Below are 24,402 nucleotides of genomic sequence, written 5' to 3' on the forward strand. Positions count from 1 at the left end.
CCTTGTTAAATCGCTTCATGTGTTGTCTTTGGTCATGAAAATCAAATTGACTACAGTAGTACAATTATTCGCTTATGAATTATATATGATAACCGGTGGAGACCTTAAAATTGTATCTATAATTTAAAGGGATTTTTGACAACAGACAAAGAAAGTAAAACTCTTATTTCATTTCAAGGACAAATTAATTTTGCGATAAACTTGTTTTCACTTCAGTAATTATTGTTTGTTCATCTCTGCTGACGAAAACGGTTGCTATTTTCTTTTGTAAACGCTGCCGGTTTATATCCTTATTATAAATTGTCTCCATTTAATAAATTGGCAAATGCACACAAGAACACCGAAGACGCCTCGAGATTTACTAAAGAAACCATGCAAATTGGGCATCGTGAAATCTTGCTTTAGTTCTCCCTTCAAGATTCTTGACTAGCTAGAATCGATTTTCTAGAATATTATAGATCACTTGTTTACCGAAAGGTATTTGGGAATTTTTCTATGCTTTTGGGACAAAATGTGTTTTGTCTGCCTTTTTTCTTTTCGTCTTTCATTAATTTCAAGTTAAGCTTATGTTTCCTCCGCTGTCTCGATCGGAGACGTATGTCTCCCAAAAGTGTCAACAGAAACCAGTTTCGACAAAAGCAACTTGGTGCGATACGCAAAGCAACTATTTCAAAAGCGAAATCATTAACTTGAGTGATAACTAAGAATTAAGAGACTCCTGTTGCGATTTCTGTTCCCAACAAAGTAAATCAAAGGAAAGTGTCGCCCATTACATAGATTGTTTCCATTCTTCCGTTGAAGTGACAACACTTTTTTGAAAGAATATAGGAAAGGTTTGGCCTGAGGGCTTAAAAATAGTGGGAGCAGGTGTTATTTTGATAGTGACAAATTGGCTCTCCATACGTCAGAGCAGGATTTGGAAACATCCGTTGCGACAAATTATGCCACACCACTTGTTCTCAGTGGCTTATAGTTTCAAAACAAAGGTTTTGATAAATCTGGCCCAGTAATAATCGGTCCCCGACCGATTGACATCAGGTAATTAGACCTTCTCTTTAGTTTCTCTTTTAACCAAAACATAATATGCAACAACACGAAATATCTGAAATATCTTCACGAGTTTCTCTCATAATAAACACCACATAACAGGAGCAGAGAAAGATGAAAAGAAAAGAAAATTTTTGAATTTTATTTTAATAGGTAATTGTTGTTAAAGTTATTTGTTGTTTATTGGCCTAATTACATAAAATGTAGAAGATATTCAAAGGTCTCTCTTAGTCCTTTGAGCCCCCAGTGGGGCATAGGGCCGAAAAGGTAAACGTAGTTAATTTGGATTAATTAAATTGCCATATTTTGAAAAAAGGGCACCAATTCCTTCCAATTGACTTGTCCCAATGAGAAAGAAAATAGGACCCTCTTGAAGGATAGTACTTATGCTGCCCAAGTGGAATTCTACACATCTGCAAGAAAAGCTCTTGTTACCAATATATGCATTAACCAGATTAAAGCGAGAAAATTTAAGATCTCAGGATTCATTATAGTAAATTATTAAGAAAAAAGTAAACTTTCGAAAACTCTCTTCAGTGATGTCTTCAAAAGATAAAAGTGTAAAAATAATGAAAAGCTAAAAATATTTATGCCCATCGTTTCACTCTTGTTACAGTTGTATCCATCTAAGTCAAGAGAAAGGTCGTCAATAATTGTTTTAAACGTTTTCAACCAAAGAATGCTTATAGCAGCATCCCCGGGGACAGGCGGCAAATAAGAGCCGTAAATTATGCGAGGGACACAGTTTAAAACTTTGATGAAGACAAGAGAAGGTTGCCGAAAATTTAGTCTTTTAAAGGTTTTTATAAGATCAATTTTGTTGTTTTAGATTAGTTTCAAAAGTAATTTTATAATTGTTTCTAGTATGCGTTTACACAACGAGTTCGTTGCTACACCTGGTAGGTGCTCTTAAAAACGGGAAATCTTATTAATTGGATAAACGTTCTTGTAAGGAGAATTTCACGGTGATGAAGACTGATGTTATGAATACTGGTCAAAAGTAAATATTCTTGAAAGGAAAAATATTAACTAAAAAAACAAACTTTTAATTTAAGAAGCGTTTTAATATTTAACTTGTGTCTCCGTGTGTGGCCCTAATTACAATAAGTGATTTACGGTTGAGATCAGGAATTTAATTAATTGAAAGAGAAATTGTTATCAACTGTGAAACGTGTGTTCCTTAGCAATAAATAATATAACTGATATACGTGTAGGAAGTTTTAATACAATAACAATTAGTGTCATCCACGTTTCCATAAGCCAGCAGGTAACTGTAACCACATTGGGTCGGCATTTAATTCATGGTAAGGTAAAGGTGACTATATGGAGGGTTGGATGACTATATGGAGGGTTAGGGTTACGGTTAGGTTTATGTGGGTGACTATATGGTACCTTACCATGAATTACTTGCCCATCTTGAATTCATTTCTGGTAATATTATGTTAAAATTTTGCCAGCGAAGGCCTGGTTGCTGTCAATATGTCTACCACCAACTTCCAGAATATCTAACATCGCAGTTAAGTTATATAACTAGTAGTAATCAAAGATTATAGAGTGCGTTCGTCCTTTTATATCTGTACGTAATGTGTAACTACCAAGGTGAAATATTTGCAATAAACGAAGCTGAGTTTAAAATTTCAGCGGCTACGTTGTTGAACTTTAAAAAAAAAAAATAGAAAGTATTTTCGGTCCGCCTGTTGCGTGACACCGTTGAAGTTTAAAATAGTGCACATCATTTTCGGTATAACGCTTATAATCTTTGAGAAAAACGAAACTTACAGGCCAGCATACTATTTTGGTCTTCTACTCAAAAGGTATTTTACCAAAATGCCGCGAAACTTACGCGACTATAAAGCCGTAAAAATGTCGAACTGAAGCGAGCTAATTTGCATACAGTTTTGAAAGACATCTCAGAGCCAAGGTTTATATTCAAAGAGCGGATAACTCTATCCAGTGGATAAAATGTTCTCCAACCAATAGATTTTATCCGCTGGATAGCGAATTATCCGCTGGATAAAATAATCCGCTCTTTGAAAAACCGGGGCCTGATGTCAGTTTCTAATGTGTGTATATTTCAGATATTTTTGTATTTTGATTTTATACTATAAACTCGCAAAACCTCGCGAACCTAGGGCTGGGTGAAAAGCTCTCTTTACCTGTTTTGTAGCATCAAATGAGGAGATTAAAAGGTTCCTGAACATAGCAACGATTTTGATGAGCATGGTCTTGTCGTAGTTCCACGGGCTAGTTTGCGGTTGAAATCTATTTCTGAAACGACGAAATGTACAACAGGCGTGCAGCGCTGTCGTGTTCGATGAATTTATTTCCCACGGAAAATTATTTTACCGCGGCCACAAAACGTGTAATTTCTTCAATGCAATCTTTCACAAAAAAGATTTCTGGAAGAAAGGGAAAAGATTCTGTAGAGATATTTCCATCCAGTGAATATTGATGAACATTGCAGTTAAAATGTGATCCCGTACACTGAATGTAAAACTTTCCCGATTTATGCAAATTTTGCTCCAACAAACTGCGTCTGTCTTCCAACCTGTGGCCAAGAAACGTGTAATTTCTTCAATGCAATCTTTCACAAAAAAGATTTCTGGAAGAAAGAGAAAAGATTCTGTAGTCTAGAGATATTTCCATCCAGTGAACATTGATGAACATTGCAGTTGAAATGTGATCCCGTACACTGAATGTAAAACTTTCCCGAGGTATGCAAATTTAGGCAATAGCGCGAAAACGAGGGGGCGACTCTTATACGAAAACGAGACTAAAAAGATGGCCCTAGCGCGAAAACGAGGTCAGATGTCGTCATAAGTTCGCACCAGTTTCTTGGCCGACACATGCCCCTGCAAAACTCAAGCGGGGGCGCCATTTGGGTGTCCTTACAGCAATCTCGAAAAATTCTGCATAGCCGTACACAGGCATACCAACTCGAAAGACACAGGACGCAAAAACGAAATTAGGCTTGCGTTCTCCTTCGTCGAACGCAACAAGATTAACAAGCCTAGCCACATTTAATCTCCGCATTTAAAGTGAGTAATTTCAAATACTCAGAGTTATTCTTATCAAGTACTTTATTCCTCCTTTTAAAGTCTTGCAAAGGTTTGACGAACTTTTTGAAGATTTGTCCTTCAACTCACGTTGACTAATAAATTTCCGTCCTCGTTCGGCCTTAGATTAAATAGCAGTACTGAAAACTGGGGAATATTAGTAATACCCAACCCGTCTGTTTAACCTCTACCACCCACTAGGTTGAGATAAATGCACTCAATATTTCAGCTAAGACGCTACTTTCTTTATAGTTTAGACCAAAAATATTTATTGATGGTGAAATGCAAGAGCTCCTTTTAAGGCAGTGATGGTGATGGTGATGATAATGATGATGATGATGATGGTGGTGGTGGAAACTAAGATGGTCATATGGAAGAGGAAGAGAATAATTTCAGTGGTGATAGTGATGATGCTGATAAGGATGTCAGCCAATGGTATTTACTATAGGCGACAAGCCACTACTGCATTTGCAGAAACCAGTGAAGAGTGAATATGAAGACAGTCATCGTAACTGAGCTGCAACAACTTGGAGCGTTGCTTTCTAATACAAGATGGTGTTCTTTAGAAATGTTACAACTGGACGGACGCTTTCTCATCCATTTTGGGGATGGTTTCCCAGTGGTGGTGGCGCTAGTAACTTTACTGGCAGTAGTTGCTTCGATCGGTGTTTCTGTGGGGATTGTGTCATTGGAAGGCTTTGCTGAAAAAGTAGAGCATTTTATGTTCGGTACAGTTGGTGTTGGACCATTCCCATCTGAAACATTAAAAGGAATAAGTCACTTTTTAACTTTAAAAAGTCCCGTTAAGTACGTCGATATCCATTTGTACACTCACGCACAGAGAGGTTGCTTTTTTGTCTGAGGGAAAAGACGAGAATGTATAGACCATGCACCGCAAGCTACGTCATAAACTTACATTTAATGCAGTCGTAAAATAATGTGATGCGTATTTTGATGCCAAGGTTTCTGCAGGGTAACTGGATGTAATTGTTAATTCCATGCAGCATGGGAATAAAGCAGCTTGCTTTGCCATCGCACAACTTTGTCAGTGCGCATTTGAGGTAGTTTTCTTCCTCCTGGGACGCCACACACGGGTCAGCCTCGCCATTGTCACAATAATATGCATTGTCTTCCGGGAACATCACGTCGTGGATACTGATTATTCCAGGATATTTTTCGCAACTGATTTCCACCTTGTCTGTCTCGCAGGTATACGCTACAAAATATAGCAATCCAAATGTCATTCATCCTCTACGTTCGATTACTAAAAATTGATTGTAACATTTTTAACGTCAGTGCCTCTTTCTGCTACTGCGCATACATTCTGCGCATCTCGGGATGTGGCTAGCAATCCAAATTCATTTTGCGCGGCTTATAAGTATGAGTAAAAAGGGCTATTGGAATCCAAAATGAACTGATTAGGGATAACCTCACAACATTTGGAAATAATCAAACTTCGATTTGGAGAAAACGTCCATATGACGTATTTTACAGCTTTTTAGAACTATTGTTGCCTTTTCATCCCCAAATCTCTTTTTGGATTCCAATAGCCCTTGCTAAGATCTGTTTTTCCCACATAGTCTCAAATACTTATGTAAGGTAACCACCCTGGCTTCATCTTAGTTTTTAAACTCATTTATCTAGCCCCTTAAGGTCAAAATTAGTCAAGGGCCCCTCCCTAACACAAAGCTCTAATCTCCTCCCACCCTCACCGTTTTGCTGATGTTAGCGTCAGAAACACCCAACGGGTCATTTCGTTCCAAATTTCGTTCGTTCCTCCGAAATTTGGATTTTTTCGTAACTAAAAACAAAAGTTTTCTGAGGAAACAATGGCATACAATGGAAGACAAATTTTTGTTTTGTTTTCGGAGGGACAAATATGTCGTTCAAAGTGAGACAAAAAGCCAGCTAGCATTTTCGGCAAATCATCCATTAACAGATTGTAGATTTGGAGAATTCCTATAACTTTTTACTAATTGAAATTTTTAGCTAAAACATCGGATCAGATCAAACTGTGTCAACTTTCCCAAATGTGCCCTTAAAAGGCCACAAAACCATCTGGGAACACAGGAGAAGACAGTCTAGGTATTCTGAGTATTCTCGTCGGACGTAAGCACTTACTGTGAATTACTTGCTTTTTATGATGATTCGTTCAAATTTTTACTTCTTTTTTTTTCTTTTTCAGTTTTTGCGAAGACTAAAATTTCAGGAAAAGGTTTTTTTGTAATCTACCTCCTTCTTTCGGCAATTAGGAAAGGAAAATTCATTACCCGCTATTTTCCAGCTATAATTGTATTTTCACTGTTGATTGACAATCTGGCCCTAATTTTTCATTATTCAGTCGTAATTTGGCACTTTGAATACACCGAAATCATTTCATATCCATTCCTCATGAAGAACTAGAGAAAAAATATATAATAGAACCAGGAAAGTAAAGATAAATATCTTGCAGGTAAAGCTCCTGATAGGAAATGAAAGGGAAAGACTAGTAAATGGAATTGGAGTTCTTATATAACTTATTACAAATACACCCTTGATGAAGGTTAATTATTTCGCAATCAAATAAAACCACTAATGCCCATAAATACGGTACTAAAGATGCAATAAATATAGGTAATCGGATGTTAAGACCTTAATCTCGTTTGGTTAATGAATCAATAACCCTTAGACAAAATTGATATTGAGCTCTTAACAGGTAATAATCTACAGATCATAACCAACTACCTTCGTCATTTAATAGAAAAAGGGGACCATCCTCGTTCAGTTAAAAAAGTCAAGGGGTTACAGGTTATCATGACCTATAAGGAGAGGATTTGGTATGGAAAAAACGTGACAAGCGAAATGTGAGCTCTTTTGTTGATGGGATGCGGGTTACTCTTAATTTTAAGGGAGAAATACGAAATGAAATGAAAAATGCTCGAGCAGAGGAATATGCACTCATTTTCAAATAGATGCGGGTTACTGTCTTACGGGATTAAATCTCACTCGGGAAACGGGATTTGTCTTCTTCTGTGAGGAGAATGTTTGTAAAACAGCGGGATAAAAAAGCAAATGTCTAGACTCTCGTCGACGGGGGAAAATGAAAACATAAGAATAAAGAATAATACTGATTTTGGATTTTCACATATTAAACAAAGTCAGTACTTAAGAGCCGTTGTCTGAGAAAACCGGGCAGGCGTCACGGATGGGGGTCGGCCGATTTCCTTCATTTTTTAGCTGTTTTCTAGTTTCGGTCAGTGATGTTGAAAGGCAATATTTTTACATTCAAACACCTTATAGTTTTCGAGATCCGACCACCCCCCCCAAAAATCGACCGTTACGGACGAGAAATCCGTAAAATTCAAATGCTTAACTTCGGTAACGCGTTGACAAATTACTCGCTACTCAAATTCTACCAACTTCGAGAATCTCTTATTTGGATAGTTTTTCTCTGATTCTAAGTCATCTCAAACTTTCTCGATGCGTTTATTACCTCAAGAGAGGAAAAATGATTTGCACGTAATAAAATTCAAAAGATAATCATGTGTGTTTATTGACTTTTCGTAAGATCGTTTTCTCAAAAAGGCGGCCGTTTATGGTGAAAGAAAATAGTTGTAAGAAATCATTATCATCCCCTTAACACGAATAACGAAACTGAAGTTTGGGATCTACAAAATCAGAAGCGCTTTCAACCTTGATTTCAGGTGCATTTCATGCGTAATATTGGACAAAATAACATGTCACGCACATTGTCACGTACTTTTTGTTGACAAAAATTTTGGCAAATTTTAATTTAAGCTGTGGCTCTTTCCCTGACAATTTGATCGGGTGCCGAAATAAGAGCCTCAATTTGTATTTAGAACCCTAAACTGGTCAATTAGTTCCCTTCTCCAATATATGTATATTTCATTTCTGATTTTTGGGATGTTTATATTCGATTCTTGTCGCTTTTGAAGTGTTGCTGGAACTCAGCTCGCTTTGAAGCGTGACAATCTCACGAGAGAAACACAGTGTACGGCTTTCTCAAACGTTAATTTTTTCCAGAGTTTCTGAGAGTCATAAAAATTCTTGGTCTGACAGTGATTAAACCTTTAAAGAAAGCGCTTAGTCCATCTAATTTTTTGGGGTTTAAATGGAACTGAGTATCTGAAATAATATTTCATTATATTATTCATTTTAAATATTCTCTTTTTTTTTAATACGTAGCAGCGCACTATATCAAACAAATGGCTCAACAATCAACGAAGGAAATGTTCTGTATTAGTTTAGCTGATATTGATGCCTCAACTTATCTGTTAACAATTTTTTTAATTTGAAATTGGCCTACAAATTTCGGAAAATAGTTCGACAAACATTTTTCTCGTCGGAATTCACTCATCATTAAAAACTGCGGGGAAATGTAATTGTCAATATTTTCAAATTGCGCACTTTCCCCGCACCAAGAGAAAATAGAAGTTCACGATCTCCAGAATGAGCTGTTCGTTTTAAAACGCAAATTAACCCTGTGGTCCAGTTCCGGAACAAAATAATCCCACGATCGTCTCAGTGAAATCTTGCAATCATGACTAGTTACACAGCTATCTTTCCTCGCTTGGTATAAGTGGAAGAACGCGAGATCATCAAACTGTATTTGCTTGGGAACCGACCAGTTCCAGTTGGAGCGGGTAAGAAAAAGTCATTCTTACTTTTCCGGCATGAGAAAAATTTGAGTGGCCAGTCTTCAGTTAACTTTTTCTTCCCTCCATAAACAATTCCAACGAGAGAGCCTCAATGTTGATAGCCTCGCAAAATATGACGATCTTTTAAGGTATTTGTAAGCCTTATCACATCGATCAATTAGTACTTAGGAAAGGAAATAAAATTCTCCAGATAAATATCCTTTGTTTCTTACTGATCTGGCGCAAGTCTTTTCATTGGAATTGTTTGTTTGGGTAAGGTTTTTTTTCTTATTCCAGGTTATTACATATAGACTATGAAATCGTGTCACCGTTTTCTGTAAAAGTAGCTTAAGAAATAGAAGGAAAACATGTCGACTTTTAGAGTTTCGTGTACAAATATGAAAAACTATGCCTGATTTCTTTAAAATGTTACCAAATGTTACCCCGCACAATCCTTGTCGTGTAAGGGGAGGGGGGGCGGACCCTGTGTCTCTAAGGAGCGGGTTTTTGACGACGGCACCACCTACAATATATGATGATTTTGGCAGTTTATGACCATGCGGCAAAAGTAGATCTCAGTAGCAACATTTATTGGTATTCATAAAGAAAATGGGGGTAACAGCGGAGTTTTCAGAGATAATTCAATATATTACGTTGTGTCAGCCTTGCAGTAGTCTTTGGACTTCCCATCGTCTATTCAAGTTTTTAAGTTTGGCTGATTAGATCTCCTGTGAGATCCAACGTACAAGCAAGCAGGATCTTCGTTCACGGCTTTTGCAGTTTTTAAAGTTATAATACAGTAGCATTAATACTAAAAAGATTTATAGTACATATCAATGCATGGCATCTTTTTTTTCTTTTTCAAATTGGAGCTAAATGATCTAAGAAGAACGCGCGGTTACCCCCATTTTTTTTATTCCATTATCCCTGGCGGACATTTGCTTTTCCTGGGATGTCATAAACCGCACAAAAAATACCTGTGCCTTTTCACGTTTCAAATAAAATAGCGTGAACCTTTTGACTTTAGCTTCGCTTACTCGTCAAATGAAGCTGCTATGGTCAGTTCATGAAGAAAAGTGCGGTAACAGTGGCGGATCCATGGGGAGGTTCCATGGGGTCCGGACCCCCCGTAAGACCAGGGGTTTTTTTTGTATTTTTATTTATTTATTTATATGTTTATTTTTGTTCTTTTACTACTTGTTTGACGCTAAAATTCTTGCATCGCAAGGTATCATGGCATATCACTATTCAATAAGTTGACTTTTTTTTTTTAAATCATTTTGCCATAAAACTAAATTCTAGTGCTCTACAGTGCTCTACTCTGCTTTCTTTAAACCGGTTCCATCTGCCGTGGTGAAGCATGACAGTCTTCGTAATTTAGTAGAAAAGTAGCCTGCAGAACAGGCGTATCAGTATTTTTTGCGTTTCTTTCAGGCGAGCGGAGGCAGGCACGAGGCGAGCGCGAAGCGTGAGTGACGCGCAACGAGAGTGGCACTCTCATCGCGCGTAACTTGCGCTCTGTGCTTGCCTCCGCTCGCCTGAACAATGCCAAAAAAAAAAAAAAGACGTTTGTTCTGCAGGCTAGCGAAAAGCTACAATGTGGCAACACGACTTACCTAAACCGTCCACACTTCTTTCTGGGTTAAAGGAAAGGCAATACTTTTGGAACGCACACCAAATTTACCGCTACAGGGAAATCTTATGGAGTGTGTAAAATATGTTGACGGGGGGGGGGGGGGGGGCAACTCGGTGGTGTAGGGGATAAGTAATTTACCGTAGAAACGTTTCAAAAGTTTGGAACCCCCCCCCCCCCCCTCTATCCAAGATTCCTGGATCCGCCCGTGGGTACGGAGTGAGTTATAAACGATTTTTAAACAAGAAATTTAATTTACCCACTTGTTTTCAACAATATAGAAAGAAATATAGGAAGAAATACTTACGTAGTTCTCACGTAGACGGCAAACGCAAAATAGCCTGTTTTCACGTAGAAACAGCGACCGGCAAGCGGCCAAAAATGGCGTTGTTACGTTTTTGCCGTTCGCGTTTCACGTTTACGCGATGCTAACTCTCTAATATTTGCGCAAGAACCTTTGAGACTACGAATTTGTTTTTAAAAGTTTACCAGAACACAATTAGCTATGGTTGGTTAGTGTTCCGTGACATTGATGTCACTATGGGAACCAAGTTTTGACAACCCGTTTTTCAAGAGAAAGGAAAACTCCCATTTTTAGCTGAAGAAAAATTACCTTTGTCACAGTAACATGTATGTTTGTAGGTCACATTACTGTTGTTTCAGTGCCGGTCTGACGTATTGTACAGTGGCTGGACTCCTAAAGGAGGACAGAAAGCGGTAAATTTAGCCCTCCCCCCATCCCATCCGTACTCCCTCCCCACTCTTGCCTTAAATGTCGAATTTGCCTATTTATTAAAGTCTCCAGAAACGTTAAAAAAATTACGTAATGAAGAATTCAGTGTAATGTTTTGAAGCATTCTCACTCGTGTTTAGTCCGTAGTCATTCGAGGTTAGTCGTGGTTACTCCTGGGCACTCGGGTGTACTTTGAGACATGGCGTTTTGTCTAAGCATTTGTGAGAGCTGTACAGGCCTATTCAAGGTGAGATCACTTTGTTCACATTGCGGTATGCAAAATCTCAGTATTAAATCATAAAAAAACATCTATGCCTTTAAAACAACAAAGAACTGAGACGAGGCCTCGATGACGAGGCAGTCCCCATAAGGATATGTTGTATGCTATGCTAAGTTCAGTAGAGTTACAGAAACTGTACGTACTTGAATGATTTACTTATTTAGAACTGGTGGTTCATTGGTCAGAATTGTGAATTTGTGACTGAAAAACGTTTTAATGAAATCCACTCGCGTACTTGAGCAAATGAAATGATATCATATGAAATCCGAGCCGCTGAAATTGAAAGGTCATGCCTTTTGAATGAAAATTAGTTGAACCAGTGTTTTATTCAGAAGTTTAGCAAGATTTTAAAAAGCGACGCGATGGAAAATACGAGAAAATAAACAGTCATAGCGTTTTACATTTAGGTATATCCATCAAACAAATGTAGTGTAAGTTTTTATATCTAAACTTGAAGAATTTGTAGATAAAGTGTGCGTGACAATGTGCGTGACATGTTATTTTGTCCAATATTACGCATGAAATGCACCTGAAATCAAGGTTGAAAGCGCTTCTGATTTTGTAGATCCCAAACTTCAGTTTCGTTATTCGTGTTAAGGGGATGATAATGATTTCTTACAACTATTTTCTTTCACCATAAACGGCCGCCTTTTTAAGAAAACGATCTTACGAAAAGTCAATAAACACACATGATTATCTTTTGAATTTTATTACGTGCAAATCATTTTTCCTCTCTTGAGGTAATAAACGCATCGAGAAAGTTTGAGATGACTTAGAATCAGAGAAAAACTATCCAAATAAGAGATTCTCGAAGTTGGTAGAATTTGAGTAGCGAGTAATTTGTCAACGCGTTACCGAAGTTAAGCATTTGAATTTTACGGATTTCTCGTCCGTAACGGTCGATTTGTCGGATCTCGAAAACTATAAGGTGTTTGAATGTAAAAATATTGCCTTTCAACATCACTGACCGAAACTAGAAAACAGCTAAAAAATGAAGGAAATCGGCCGACCCCCATCCGTGACGCCTGCCCGGTTTTCTCAGACAACGGCTCTTAAGCATCAACACAAGCTTGACGTAGACATATTAGCACAAGGGCATGCGTAATGATTAAAAGGTTTCTTTTCAGTTCCTTGTGCTTGCGCTTGCACTCATCTTGTGAAAACGTTTTTGAAAGCCATGGGTGTATTTGTTTTTGGTGAATTTATGCCTATGCTTGAATTGCGATCGTTTTTTTCTGAAGATGCCCTTATGGACCCCTTATGGGGCGTACTTTACGTCGTGCCAATGCTTGCACTTGTGCTTCCTTGGCAAGTGAAAACTAGACTTATGCTAGAAGTCTCTAAGCTCTTAGTATAAGTACCTGTACGGAGGGAGTTCGGTTCCGTCGCCGTACTTGGCATAATAGTAACAACCATGAACGATGCGAGGAATCCTGCTAAAGCGGGCCGAGAAGTCATCGTATTCTCCCAGGGAACGATAACAACTGAACTACGTTTAATACTCGGAAATTAGTTTCGCTTCTTAATCCATGGGAAAGACAGGAAGGCAGGACAGCATATTAGAGTTGAATGATTTTTCAATTAAAGCAAAGAAACAAAAAAGTAGATGTTTTTGTGTCCGCTTGAAAGAAGCTTAGTGAAAGCCGCTCGAACGCTGAAGAGATATAATACATCTGACGACTTCATCCACTTTAAAATTTGTTACATTATTTTGTTTTTGGCCTGTTGAACATTTGCAATTTAAAATGATCATTACAGTGACTTTAATAAGAACCATTGCCTTTATTAAACAAATGAACTTTAATCTATTTACACATCGTTACATTCACCGGCGACTTACATAATAGTAATTTTTCAGTTCTATTATATTGACTTTCGTTTTAAAAAACGTAATAGAACCATTTGATGGCGCCGTCGTAAGAAAAACACGAGATAATATTCCTTTCATGGTTAATCCAAAAATTAATGAATGTTTTCTAAGATAACAAGCTCGCGGAATTTCTGTATTGTTCCCATTACTTGGTATTAAGGTTTATTTTCCCGTAGTGGCATACGGGTGGAATTACAGATTACAATTGGTCAGCTGTAATTGCTTTATTAACATTATTTTCCAACTAAATTTCTGTTCACAGTTTATAAGAGGTTTAATTAGTTCTATAATGGCGCTAAAAATTGTCTTCAATAAGGCAGTCAACCACTAATAATTGCGTTATCCCTAATAAGGTATATATTTTTGTATGTTAAATTTGTCACTTGCATGCCTTCACTTCATCTCAAAATATGACAGAAAGAGAAGGAGTCCAATTTGTTTTTATGAATTCTAACTGATAATTGCTGTTTTCAGTTACGTTTCGTAAAACTTAAACCAAGTTATTACTGTAGCCAATCACAGGAGACGGAAACAGCACAAAGAGCCAGTCAGAATTCAAGGCAAATACATGAAACCGAACAAAAACGTGGAAAAACGCGTGCGAACGAGTCACGATTGGTTTGGCTTTTGTTTCTCATTGGTTGAGAACGTGGTGCAGGCGCGACTTTTTCCAACCAACCACAGAGTGTGGCTGAAAAAAAAACCAAAACAACTGCGAATTGCTTCCAAAACTCAATTCAAAATCGCTTTACAAGCATTCAAAGGCAAGAAAGCCTGGTTATGTATGACATTCTAAAAACAAAATAATGCTCGTGACATCTGAATACGTCTCTTTTTATTTCATAATGGAGAATAAAATTTACCCTTTTCTTTCTTCAATAATATTTAGGAAACTTTCCACATTATTGAATCTAGCGGTATTTATGTCAGGTTGCCAGGTCTGCCAGGAGTTCCCTGTAACTAAGGGATTAGAGCATTCGGCATGGTGTGGATCAATTCCTGTCAGGCACTCTAATTTTATTCTATACTCAGAAATGAATTTTTTTTCTTCTTTTGATTTATTCCACAAGCCTGGTAGCCAAGCTATAAAAATTGGTCTATTTATTTTGTACATGTAGCTGTCTAAATAAATCAATTAACACATGTCAATTATAAGCCTTTATTACAATTTATGCTCTGAGAATCTTTTTTTTTTAATTACCGCAAAAAAAGTCAATCAGCAATATACATGGAAAAGACCTTCTTGAAAGCTTTTATTTAACAGAGCTACTACACACCAAAGTTTTTATAGTCGTATATTAAATATGAAGGCGTACTATAATAGGGGTCTTCCCAGCCAAGTTATTCTTAAACCAACAGTGAGCAAAATAATAGCCCTAAATTAGAGGAATTTTAACGAAAAGGAAGTTCTCGTTTTGTACGAAAGGCAAACCTTTCACCTTTCTTGTTAAAACAAGGAAGGTTAAGGATTAAATTAACTTTTTATCTCAAAAAAGAAAGTAGGAAGTTCTAGCACAAATTATCACAACGTGGAAATGTTCTACAGTGCATGTGTATGCTAACGCCATCAAACCAAGGAAATTAAACTTGAATTATTTGTTAGAACTAATTTAATTCACAACTTTTCTTATATAAAAGTATTTAGTATGCATTGGCCAAAATGTTTAATGCTGTACAAGACTTCGTGCCTCGGTTCAAACCGACCTTTAGTTGCGCGTGCTAAAATATAATGCAAGGAGCTGGTGTTGAAAGTAGGAGGAGCAGAGTTCCTTTTAAAGCACCCATTCAGGTGTAGAGTTAAAACATAAAGGGCCGATTATGTGAACGAGAATAAAATGTTAGCCGGACTTTGTTTAAAGGTGTTGTAAACAGTAGTTAGGCGTTGGCTAAGATTCAGACCTCGTTTAGAACATCGTCCCAAATATGATGCTTTGAGTCCCTGTGTTTACAAAAGAACTATCAAGATCGACATGACAACAAAGAAACAAGAATTTCTATAGATACATGCTCTGTTGTATATGATAAAGCCAACGTCATTTGCTTCTGAGTAATCTTCGTCATCATCGATCAGTCCTGGAAACAAAGTGCTCGTGGTTGGTCTTCTCGTTGTTCTTCGGTTGGAAGAGGGCACTGGTGAGGACGGCTTGGTCAACACCATTGTAGATTTTTTCTTCACATAAGGGGGCTCTGTTGTGGGAGGTGGCGCTGCTGCAATAAACAGTAAAATTTCTTAGACGGTATGAGTAATGAAAGTTACCATCAATGTTTTTACCAAAGACTCATGACGTAGAAAGAGCTAAGGGGCATTCGTGGCGAGCCAGGTCGTTAACTAGATTCACATGTCAAAGGCGTCCTGAGACTACTAGCATCATCCAAGTAGAAAGTGTCTCTTGTGGATATAGAAGAGGGATAAAATGGTGCGGGTAACCTACTTAACGCGCTACATGTCTCCTTGTGGCTTAGCGATCAAGAAAACTCAGGGTGGGTGGGAAGGTCATAGTTGGCCTCTTTCATAGCTGGATGGATTTTAAGGATGGCAATTCCAAGGCCAAGCAACGTGAACAGCCAACTATCCATCTTTCTATAAGCTGGATTTTGAAAATGTTCATGTCGAATTTCAGATGTTATTTTATTTAGAGACAAAATGTTTAATGTTCAAACAAAGTTCCTTTTGAGGCAGCGCACCAGGACTGAGCGGACCTAAGTAAGTGACTTACTGCAGGTGTAGAGGATATTCAGGTACTTGAACACGTTGGGACAATGATCACCCATTGTACTCTTATCCACAGTTATGTTGCACGTGACCTGACCAGAGCAAATGATGTTCGCCATTCTCGTCTTGTCCACTGGGTTGCAGTACTCCGCGCTGTTATTCCGACTGCAGATATGTGCCTCCTCGCGTGAGTATGTCGCCGTGTAAATTCTGATAACCTGAGGCCACAAACATGGAACATACATGACATCATTTTGGCAGGCAAATTTGCTTCTTATCGCGTCTACTTGATGCTTCGCTCCTGAAAGAACGCGTAGAATGTTTGTTAAAAGTCTATCTTTATTATCCAGAACAAAACTTAAATCAAGTTCGTGTTTCTAGGGCGAGATTCACAAAGGTAGTCCTAAGTTCAGATGTATCCCATGTATTGTTTATTGGCAATAGACTATTCTCAAGAAACACTCCTTAGGATACATGTTAACTTAGGAAGACTTCGTGAATTCAGGATGCGCTTCCAAGATAAGATAATTATATGCCTATAGCTGTCCTAACGATAGACTGCTGTATACCTAATACATATATCTGAACTTAAAAGGGATTTGTGAATCTGGCTTCTGAGGCCAGATTCAAAAAGCCCTCCTAAGAGAGGTATCCTAAGTATTGTCTTTGAACGATGGTCTATTGTTATGATAACAATAGACTATTGTACAGAAACACTGAATACTTAGGATACATCTCAAGTTAGAAAGGCTTCGTGAATCTGGCCCCTTGCCATGCACTGACTCTGCCAAGTCTGTGTTCTAGGTTAACACCTTAACTCATTCAGCGCGTATCTTCTGAGGTGCTGATTAGTATGTTGTACAAGGAGATTTAAGTCAACTTTCACCCCGTCACAGGAAAAGCACCAAGCAGTTGTTTTCTCTCGCATTTCTCTTTTCTCTTTACTTGATTGTATTTACTCCTTAGAATTTTTCTGTAACAACACTGTTTTGGTAAAAGGGATATTAAAAAAAAAAATTCGCCCGATCTATAGGGACTACATTCAGAGGATTTTATGGTTTTTTCAACCAGTTGTTCAATCAGTGCTGAGAGTAAAATTAAATGCCATTTTCTTGCACGAAATGCTCCTAGAATACCAACAGGGACGTATCAAGTGATATCAGATTAGGGTACGAATACGGGAGTGAGTACAAGTAGGACGTTAAAATTTCACATCAATCACATCCCCAGAACTATCCCTTCTTCCCGTTGTTTACCAGCAGATATGGAGACCCTAGAAACAAGATTGGTGTGACAAGCAATTATCTAAACCACGCAAACTAGATTTGAAAAGTCGTACTTGTGGTCTGAATCTCGAACTCGTGGTCAAATCGGAAGGTCCCTAACTGATTACCGCCGACCGCTTAGCTCATTTGGAAGAGCACCGAACTATTTCATTCATTCATTCATTCATTCATTCATTCATTCATTCATTCATTCATTCATTCGTTTATTTGCCATTAACCAAAAAAATACAACATAAATACATTATAGACGACACACAATATTCTTACTATTACAATGTTCATACTTAACTATTTACAATATTAAAAGGGTTAAAGGCTAGGAAGCCTATATAGAAGCCGGGGACTTATTAACTATAGGCTTCCTAGAACTATAGGATAACAGGGGCGGATCCAGGGGAGGTGAAATGGGTGAATTTTCACCCCCCTTTTTTTGAGCCCCCTTCCTTTTTTTTCCTTATCCGTCAAATATTGAAATAATATTTGATTTCTCTAATTGAGGTGGAGAATGTTCATTAGCGATGACTGGTTCTACCAATCAATTTATTCATTTTGAGCCTGTTGAAATGGGGTTGACAGACCTACACGACTCCCGCTGTGTGCCCATTGTGTAGATAAAAGCCTTTATAATTTTGCTTTAATAAGCATGTCTTTAAGCGATTTCCCTTTTCTTTAATAGATAAAGGGAGGTTCCTTGTATATCTCTCCTAGTAGCGGCTGGTTTTGTATTAAATGCCATTCAGTGTCCATTAGAATATTTTTCAAACATGGCAGTGATGGTTGAAATTGTGTCACGAAGGGTAGAATTTTCTTGTGCACTTTCTGTTTTTGTGTAGGAGCGTTCTTCCTTTCTGCGAAGTTAACTTCGGAGAGGATTTTGTCCACCAGGTTACTAGGATAAGCTCTCGATACCAGGCGTGTTTTAAAGTTTTTAATGTTTTCGTCAAACACTACTTTAGAAGCGTTTGTCCTCAGAAGTGCCTGCTGGGTGGCAGTTGTTGTAGTTTGTGTACTGAAATGTTTTAGTAGTTTTGTAATGTGTGCGCACGTCGAGAATCGATTCTTTCTCGAATCTCTGTCCCTTATAGACTGTTGTATCCAAGAATGTTGTTTCTTATTGTGAGACTTCAGCGGTAAACTTTATGGTCGGGTGGTACGAATTTGCTTGCTCAATGAATTTTCTATTTCTTCTTTGTTTGTATCCCACAAGTAAAATACATCGTCAATGAATCTTCTCCACATTAGTGGTTTGTGAACGCTCTGCCTTAAGATCTCCTTTTCTATAGATGCCATAAAGATGTTGGCAAAAGCTACTGCCATTTTAGTGCCCATGGCAGTTCCGTGTGTTTGGAAGGAGTTCTCCTTCAGTATAAGGCTGAGCATTTCTCTGAGGAAATTTGTAGCTATGGGAGGGTTATTGGCATGAAAGTTCTCGTATGCGTTGCATACTATAGTGATTCTTTCAGTCCTCCTGTGGGATATTCGTGTAAAGGCTAGTGACATCCATTGAGACTAGAAAAGCGTTTCTAGGCACCCTAGTGCTTTCAATAAACCTTATGAAATGTGTCGTATCTTTTAGAAACGAGTCCTGTATTTGTGCTATTGGCTGAAGTAGTTTGTCTACGAATGATGATAGGCGTTCTGTTGGGCCATCACACCCAGATATGATAGGTCTTGACTTCCGACTAATGTCGGTTTGTGAATTTTTGTGAGGGTATAAAACACTGGGCTTCGAGGCGGATTTGGTGTTAGGTTAAACCATTTAACCGTCATTTCGTCTATGCACCCTGCTTGATGAAGGGCATTAATGAGGTGTTTAACTCTCTGGGATGTGTCTCTAACCATTGGTTCGTCTAGTGGCTGACAGTTATTTCTATCATCCAATTGTTTCTGTCCGTCATTGACTTTGTTTTCTCCGTTCATAACGACGGTTGTTCTGCCTTTATCTGCTTTTTTGAGAATAATTTCTTTGTTGTAACGTTAATAAGCTCCTTGAGAGCTCTTCGCTGCCGTACCTCAAACACCTCAACCAGGCTTTGGCTCTATAAAAAATTACATTATTACAAAAATTCACCCCCCATTTCAAAATCCTGGATCCGCGCCTGGATAAACCATAGAAGTTAAGGGTACTGATTGAAAATTCCAATTATTTTTTTTTTTTAAAGAAGAGAAAAAGAAAGAAAGAAAAAAAAAAAAGAAAAGGTAAAGAAAAGGTGTGTAGCTCAACAAAGAGTCAATTTAACTTAGAAAGAAGGAATTTTTTAAGCCTTTGGCCAAACAAACTGATACTTTCACTGTTTTGAATTTCATGACTTAGCGAGTTGAAAAACGTAGGACCTTGAAACCGAATTGAGAATTTTCGAAAATTAGTTCGACAATAAGGTATATAGAAAAGGTTGGAATTCGCGGGTTCAAACTCCGGCCAGACCAACACTCAGGGTCTTTAAATAACTGAGGAGAAAGTGCTTTGAAATGACATCTTCAAACGGTTAGCCTTTCTAGTCTTCTCGGATAACTACGATGAACCGTAACCGATAAATCCTTTTCACAACACTTGTTGCTAATAATCTGTTGGACGTTAAAGAACCCACACACTGTTTTAGAAGAGCAGTGGACGAAGTCCCCGATGTAGTGGTCTATCTCATCTCTGATTTCATTTGCCTTTCACATTCACGCGTGGGTTGGGTGGGTGGGTGGGTGGGTGAGATCAAAAACATGGGCTGGTAGCTATAGCAGCTGCTAGTGGCGCCTTTACAAAAGAATTTTAAACCGCCGAGTTTTTGAGTATTTGATTTCTCTGCCCTCACTATTAATTATCATTTCTATTGTTTTTAATGTAAAAATTGTAGTATGATTCTATGCACTCTTATTATTCTTGTCTTTTGTTCTGTTCTACAATTTAGTTGCACGTTATACGCCAGTTAGCTGCACGTGGCAGTGACCAACTTGAAAGCCTAAGCTCCTTTGGTCACTGCGCACATTTTACCTTTGATATTTATGTAATTTAATGTTGTCTTAATGTTACTTTCGTGATGTATTGTAATTTCCTTTTGTAATAAACTTTTGAAATAGTGCATAAATAAAAAAATCTGAAAAAATCTGAAATCTGTTTTCAACAAGGGAAGAACTCGACGAATTAAGCTCAATATTTTCGTATTTTATGTTCCAATCTATTTCCATCCACACCCAGATACTTATTTGTAGTTTCATGAAAACTGGTAGAGAAACATTAACAAACCTGATCACCATTATTTTTAGGTTTTCTTTGTTTTCAATATTACTTTAACCTTTTGAAGCAATACTTAAAATGTTTTACATAGTCCCTTTGAGGCTCGCTATTGGTGCCGTTTCGGATAGGAACACTTTCGTGGTTGAAAAATGGATTTGACTTTGAAACTTGCATATGGTTGCAGTTCCTAACAAAAGTTTGATGATTGCTTACTATTAAGAAGGAAAACCGAAGGAATTCTGATTTCAACTCAAACGATTTAGAAAGTTTCACTAATCATGGGCCACTAGTTGTAGTGTTTCAAAATTTCCTGTTCTAGAGGTTGTCTCCATTTGATGCGGCTAGTTTTTGTATTTTTTGTCATCGCCGGCGTGATTAGAATCACCTCTTTAATCACTGAAATCCGTTACAATCAAATGAGTTTCCTCAAGGCCAAAATACTAATTCAAGTGAATTCGTTTAAGGGGGGCAGACTATTTTGTCTAATCTCTCATTAAATACAAGGCGTCTGTACTCTCTACTGTACAGCAGAAACACCGAGCTGTCTGAGGCAAGTCTGCCTGTTAACATGAACGTATAAACGACTGAGTATATTTAAGGCTTCAAATACCTCCTTTTTATTACGGGTGAGTTCAATTTGCCGCATTCTACAATGAGAATGAACAGAAGAGCCCTTGGGCTATTACTTTTTAATTAAAACTTATCTGATAATTCTTACCGAGAACCTTACAAGAAATAATCAAATGAATGTTAATTGACCTTATCTCACTTCGTCTCCTTTTTTCAATATTGATTCAGTTCTATGTTGTACAAATCCTACCAGGCCGTGGAAATAGCCACGAAACGTAAATGTTTTACGAAGTATTGGCTATTATTTTCCAATTATAATAAATTACAATTCAATTATAATCGATCTGCAATATGAACTCGGCTTTAGCGTTGAATGAGTCACTCTGCGCTCTCGCTTTAATATAAGCTTTAATTTATCTAATCTCTTAGCTAATATTCACAATGGCTTTTGGAACATTGACGGTAAAAAAGAGAAATGTTCAGTTGAGGGAACTAAAATCCAGGCCAGCAACCTTCATATAAAATGTTTTCGTTTCCAAGAAGGAAGATAACAGCTAAGAAAAAGGTTTTTACAGCATTCTTCTTTCTTAGTGAACTTATCAAAGGCTCTTTGCTGAGATACAAGTTTCGCAGAAATCGCATCGTGTAATCCAATAGTAAATAGCTGAGGTCTGCATTATTCGCTGGAAGAAAGCCCAAATAGTTTTTTCGCGAGTAGGTTAAACGTTGCAATCTCCTTGGCTATCCAGTGTTGCAACCTACAAATGTTTTCATTTTCAAAAGGACTTAAAATAAAAAAATTCAATTGGCAATGGCAATTTCACTGTCTATTTTTCACCACTCAAAAACAAACAGCATCACAGGAGGAAACTACCCCTGAAGAGCTTTCATTTCGGTAGCAAAAACAGGGATTTTATTCGGGAGAGTAAAGGGCGAGAAACACAGCAACCAAAATTTCGTTGAAGTAAAGAGGTAAAAGACAGCCATTGTCATTTTATTCCTATACAGTGACGACTCGGCCTTGCATTGCAATATAGATGAAACGACAATTACTTTTCGATATAATCTAAGAAAAAAAACTCATGTACCAGTGATGAATATGACCTAATAAGATCTAATTATTTTATCTTCAGCGGACATCTGACTCAGTCTAAAGAGAGGTACACAGTTATTGATTTCAGTTATAACCACCAATAAGTTCGTTTTTTATTATTATTGTTTAATACTATAATGATCAACAGAAGATATTTCATCCGAACCGTGATAGTAAAAAGGAAGGCTCATAAGAACGCAGTGCCTTGCCACGTTGGGAATAGATCTTGACAGACGACCAGCTCTTATAAACTGTGAAAAGTGATAACTCCAATTCCGAGAGTTTGATAATAAGACGTTAATACTTTAAATTTGTGGCCGCGATAGTTTTTTGTACAGACCAAATATCAAATAATTTTGGCTTCAACTCTTTGAAGTGAAATTAAAATTTTGGAGAAAAGCACTCAAAATCGAGATAAGTTGTAAATGTTTTTTTTTATATCACTGATAACGATCTTTCTCATATTCACTTCAACAGCGTTGCTAATTAGAATACGAAGAATATTGTTAAATTTTGTAGAAATCATAGTGCCTTAGAAACCAACAATGTTTATGATATCTTCTCGTTTTACTAATAGAAAACAGAAAGAAAGAAAAACTTCCTTAATTTATTCTTACTGCAACATACAGACTTTCAGCCTTAAATCATATTCTTGTTTTAACGAATAAATTTTTTTGATACGTTTGAGTACGTCAAACAGTGGAACAAGACAGTATTTAAGTATATCATCAATAAAATAAGCTGACAAATTATTTCATGATGTATTGACGGTAGCGACTACACTAAAAAACCTGTGTCCCTTATCCTGTTTACTTAAACTGGTTTCAGAGAATTTGGTCCTTTAAAAATTAAATCGGGTGCCTGACAAAATGAAGCCTTTAACAGTAGATACTTAAACTGTTCAGTACATTTAGCGAAACGAAATCTAAATCACAGGATTCTACTTTAATAACAATTTGGTTTCCTATTTCCCGACGCTATGATAAACCATTGTCTCAAGCGACCATCCCTATGAAATCCATCCGTATCAAACACTGCTTCCCCAATCTTTCGCAAGAGAGCCATAGATTTTTAGGGAGCTTTGACCAGACACACACAATTCTGCGCGCTCCAAACTACAATTACGTCAAGATTACCTCTTGTTTATCAACAGGAAAATACAAATACAACATATGTATGATTAGAATAAACCTTTTAAAGATAGACTACAGAGGAAGACCTTACCATTCTGTAACAGAGGCAGTTTCTCGACAGATATCAACAAAAATAACCCTTGAAGAAGTAAATAATTCAAACGGTGCATTTTGTCGGTTGGCGTCAGTATATTTTTACCGAGAAGGTAAAAATAAAAATTCCGTTTGAGGCACGGTCGCAACAGGACCTCAACTAAAAGCACTATCACTTTAAGCCGCATTAAATGAAAAACGTGCTAAGACATGTTCTCTTTCTCCAATGAAATTTCTCCACCTTCAATGATTTAAACTCATTTAAGTGACCGCGTGTGTTCATCAATAAAAAATGTCAAACAGCTTTGTCTCTGCGCCTTTACGGTTAAAAACCTACAGGCCTTCAGCATGATGCAACTCAATCATCGAAACTGACGATAGTAAGGACAGCACATTTTTAACGTTGCTGTAATTTTTCCGTTTATGTTTCCTTACCTTTTTGTTGTTATTAGTTCAGCTTATCTTTAAGGACCAGAAAAACTATATTGTACCCAATGCTAATCTCTTTCTTACCACTTATGAACAGCTTTCTCAACAGCGACAACATTTTCACCCAAGAATTTGCTAATGATGTTAAGATCATTTGTTTTATTACATTAGGCTACTCCACCAAACAGATGAAATTTTCACAGTTCTTGTAACAGGAATATTCTCGTTAAAACAAAAAACTTTTTTCTGTAAATAAATGGGTTTTCTTATCTCAATGCGAATCTCAAATTCAAATGTTTGCAAAGAGTCGCTTTAGACAAATTAGGACTTTCCTACCTATAGTGAATCTTGCTAGATTGGCGACCGAACTACAGCTAAAAAATTTTTACACTGCAAATTTCCAAACCATAATTTATTACAAATTTAGAGAGTGTTTAAATACAGGCTCGTTACAACAAGCAACCAATCAGTTTAACATGAGATGAAGACCCTTATTTTTCAGTTTAAAACTTAGGTTTACTCAAGACAATAAAGCAAATCATATGCACTTATTGACTGATTGGGAGGGCCGGACGGAAAAATATCTGGCTGCGGTCCGTACGC

The 24,402-nt window shown here is 37.4% G+C and overlaps 2 protein-coding genes across 3 annotated transcripts; both read right to left on the reverse strand.

Annotated features, from left to right (window-relative positions):
- Positions 1-2,227: 2,227 nt before the first annotated feature.
- LOC146482134 (uncharacterized) lies at positions 2,228-13,078 on the reverse strand. Its single transcript, XM_085107423.1, has 4 exons — positions 12,748-13,078; positions 5,020-5,319; positions 4,045-4,858; positions 2,228-2,577 (listed from the first exon to the last, which is right to left on the reverse strand). The coding sequence occupies exons 1-3, from the start codon at positions 12,842-12,844 to the stop codon at positions 4,563-4,565; spliced, it is 693 nt and encodes a 230-aa protein (XP_084963549.1). The 5' UTR covers positions 12,845-13,078; the 3' UTR covers positions 2,228-2,577; positions 4,045-4,562.
- Positions 13,079-13,461: 383 nt separating this feature from the next.
- On the reverse strand, positions 13,462-23,540 carry LOC146482135 (uncharacterized). Of its 2 annotated transcripts, none has more exons than XM_085107340.1 (3): positions 23,369-23,540; positions 15,974-16,187; positions 13,462-15,464 (listed from the first exon to the last, which is right to left on the reverse strand). In XM_085107340.1, exons 1-3 carry the CDS (start codon positions 23,369-23,371, stop codon positions 15,202-15,204), a joined length of 480 nt encoding a protein of 159 aa, XP_084963466.1. In that variant the 5' UTR covers positions 23,372-23,540; the 3' UTR covers positions 13,462-15,201. The 2 variants fall into 2 exon arrangements, with proteins under 2 accessions (XP_084963466.1, XP_084963465.1); XM_085107339.1 differs by having other exon boundaries at positions 15,974-16,270.
- Positions 23,541-24,402: the final 862 nt, after the last annotated feature.

Source organism: Pavona decussata, unplaced genomic scaffold, assembly GCF_977016875.1.
Source record: "Pavona decussata unplaced genomic scaffold, jaPavDecu1.1 SCAFFOLD_47, whole genome shotgun sequence".
Taxonomy (NCBI): domain Eukaryota; kingdom Metazoa; phylum Cnidaria; class Anthozoa; order Scleractinia; family Agariciidae; genus Pavona; species Pavona decussata.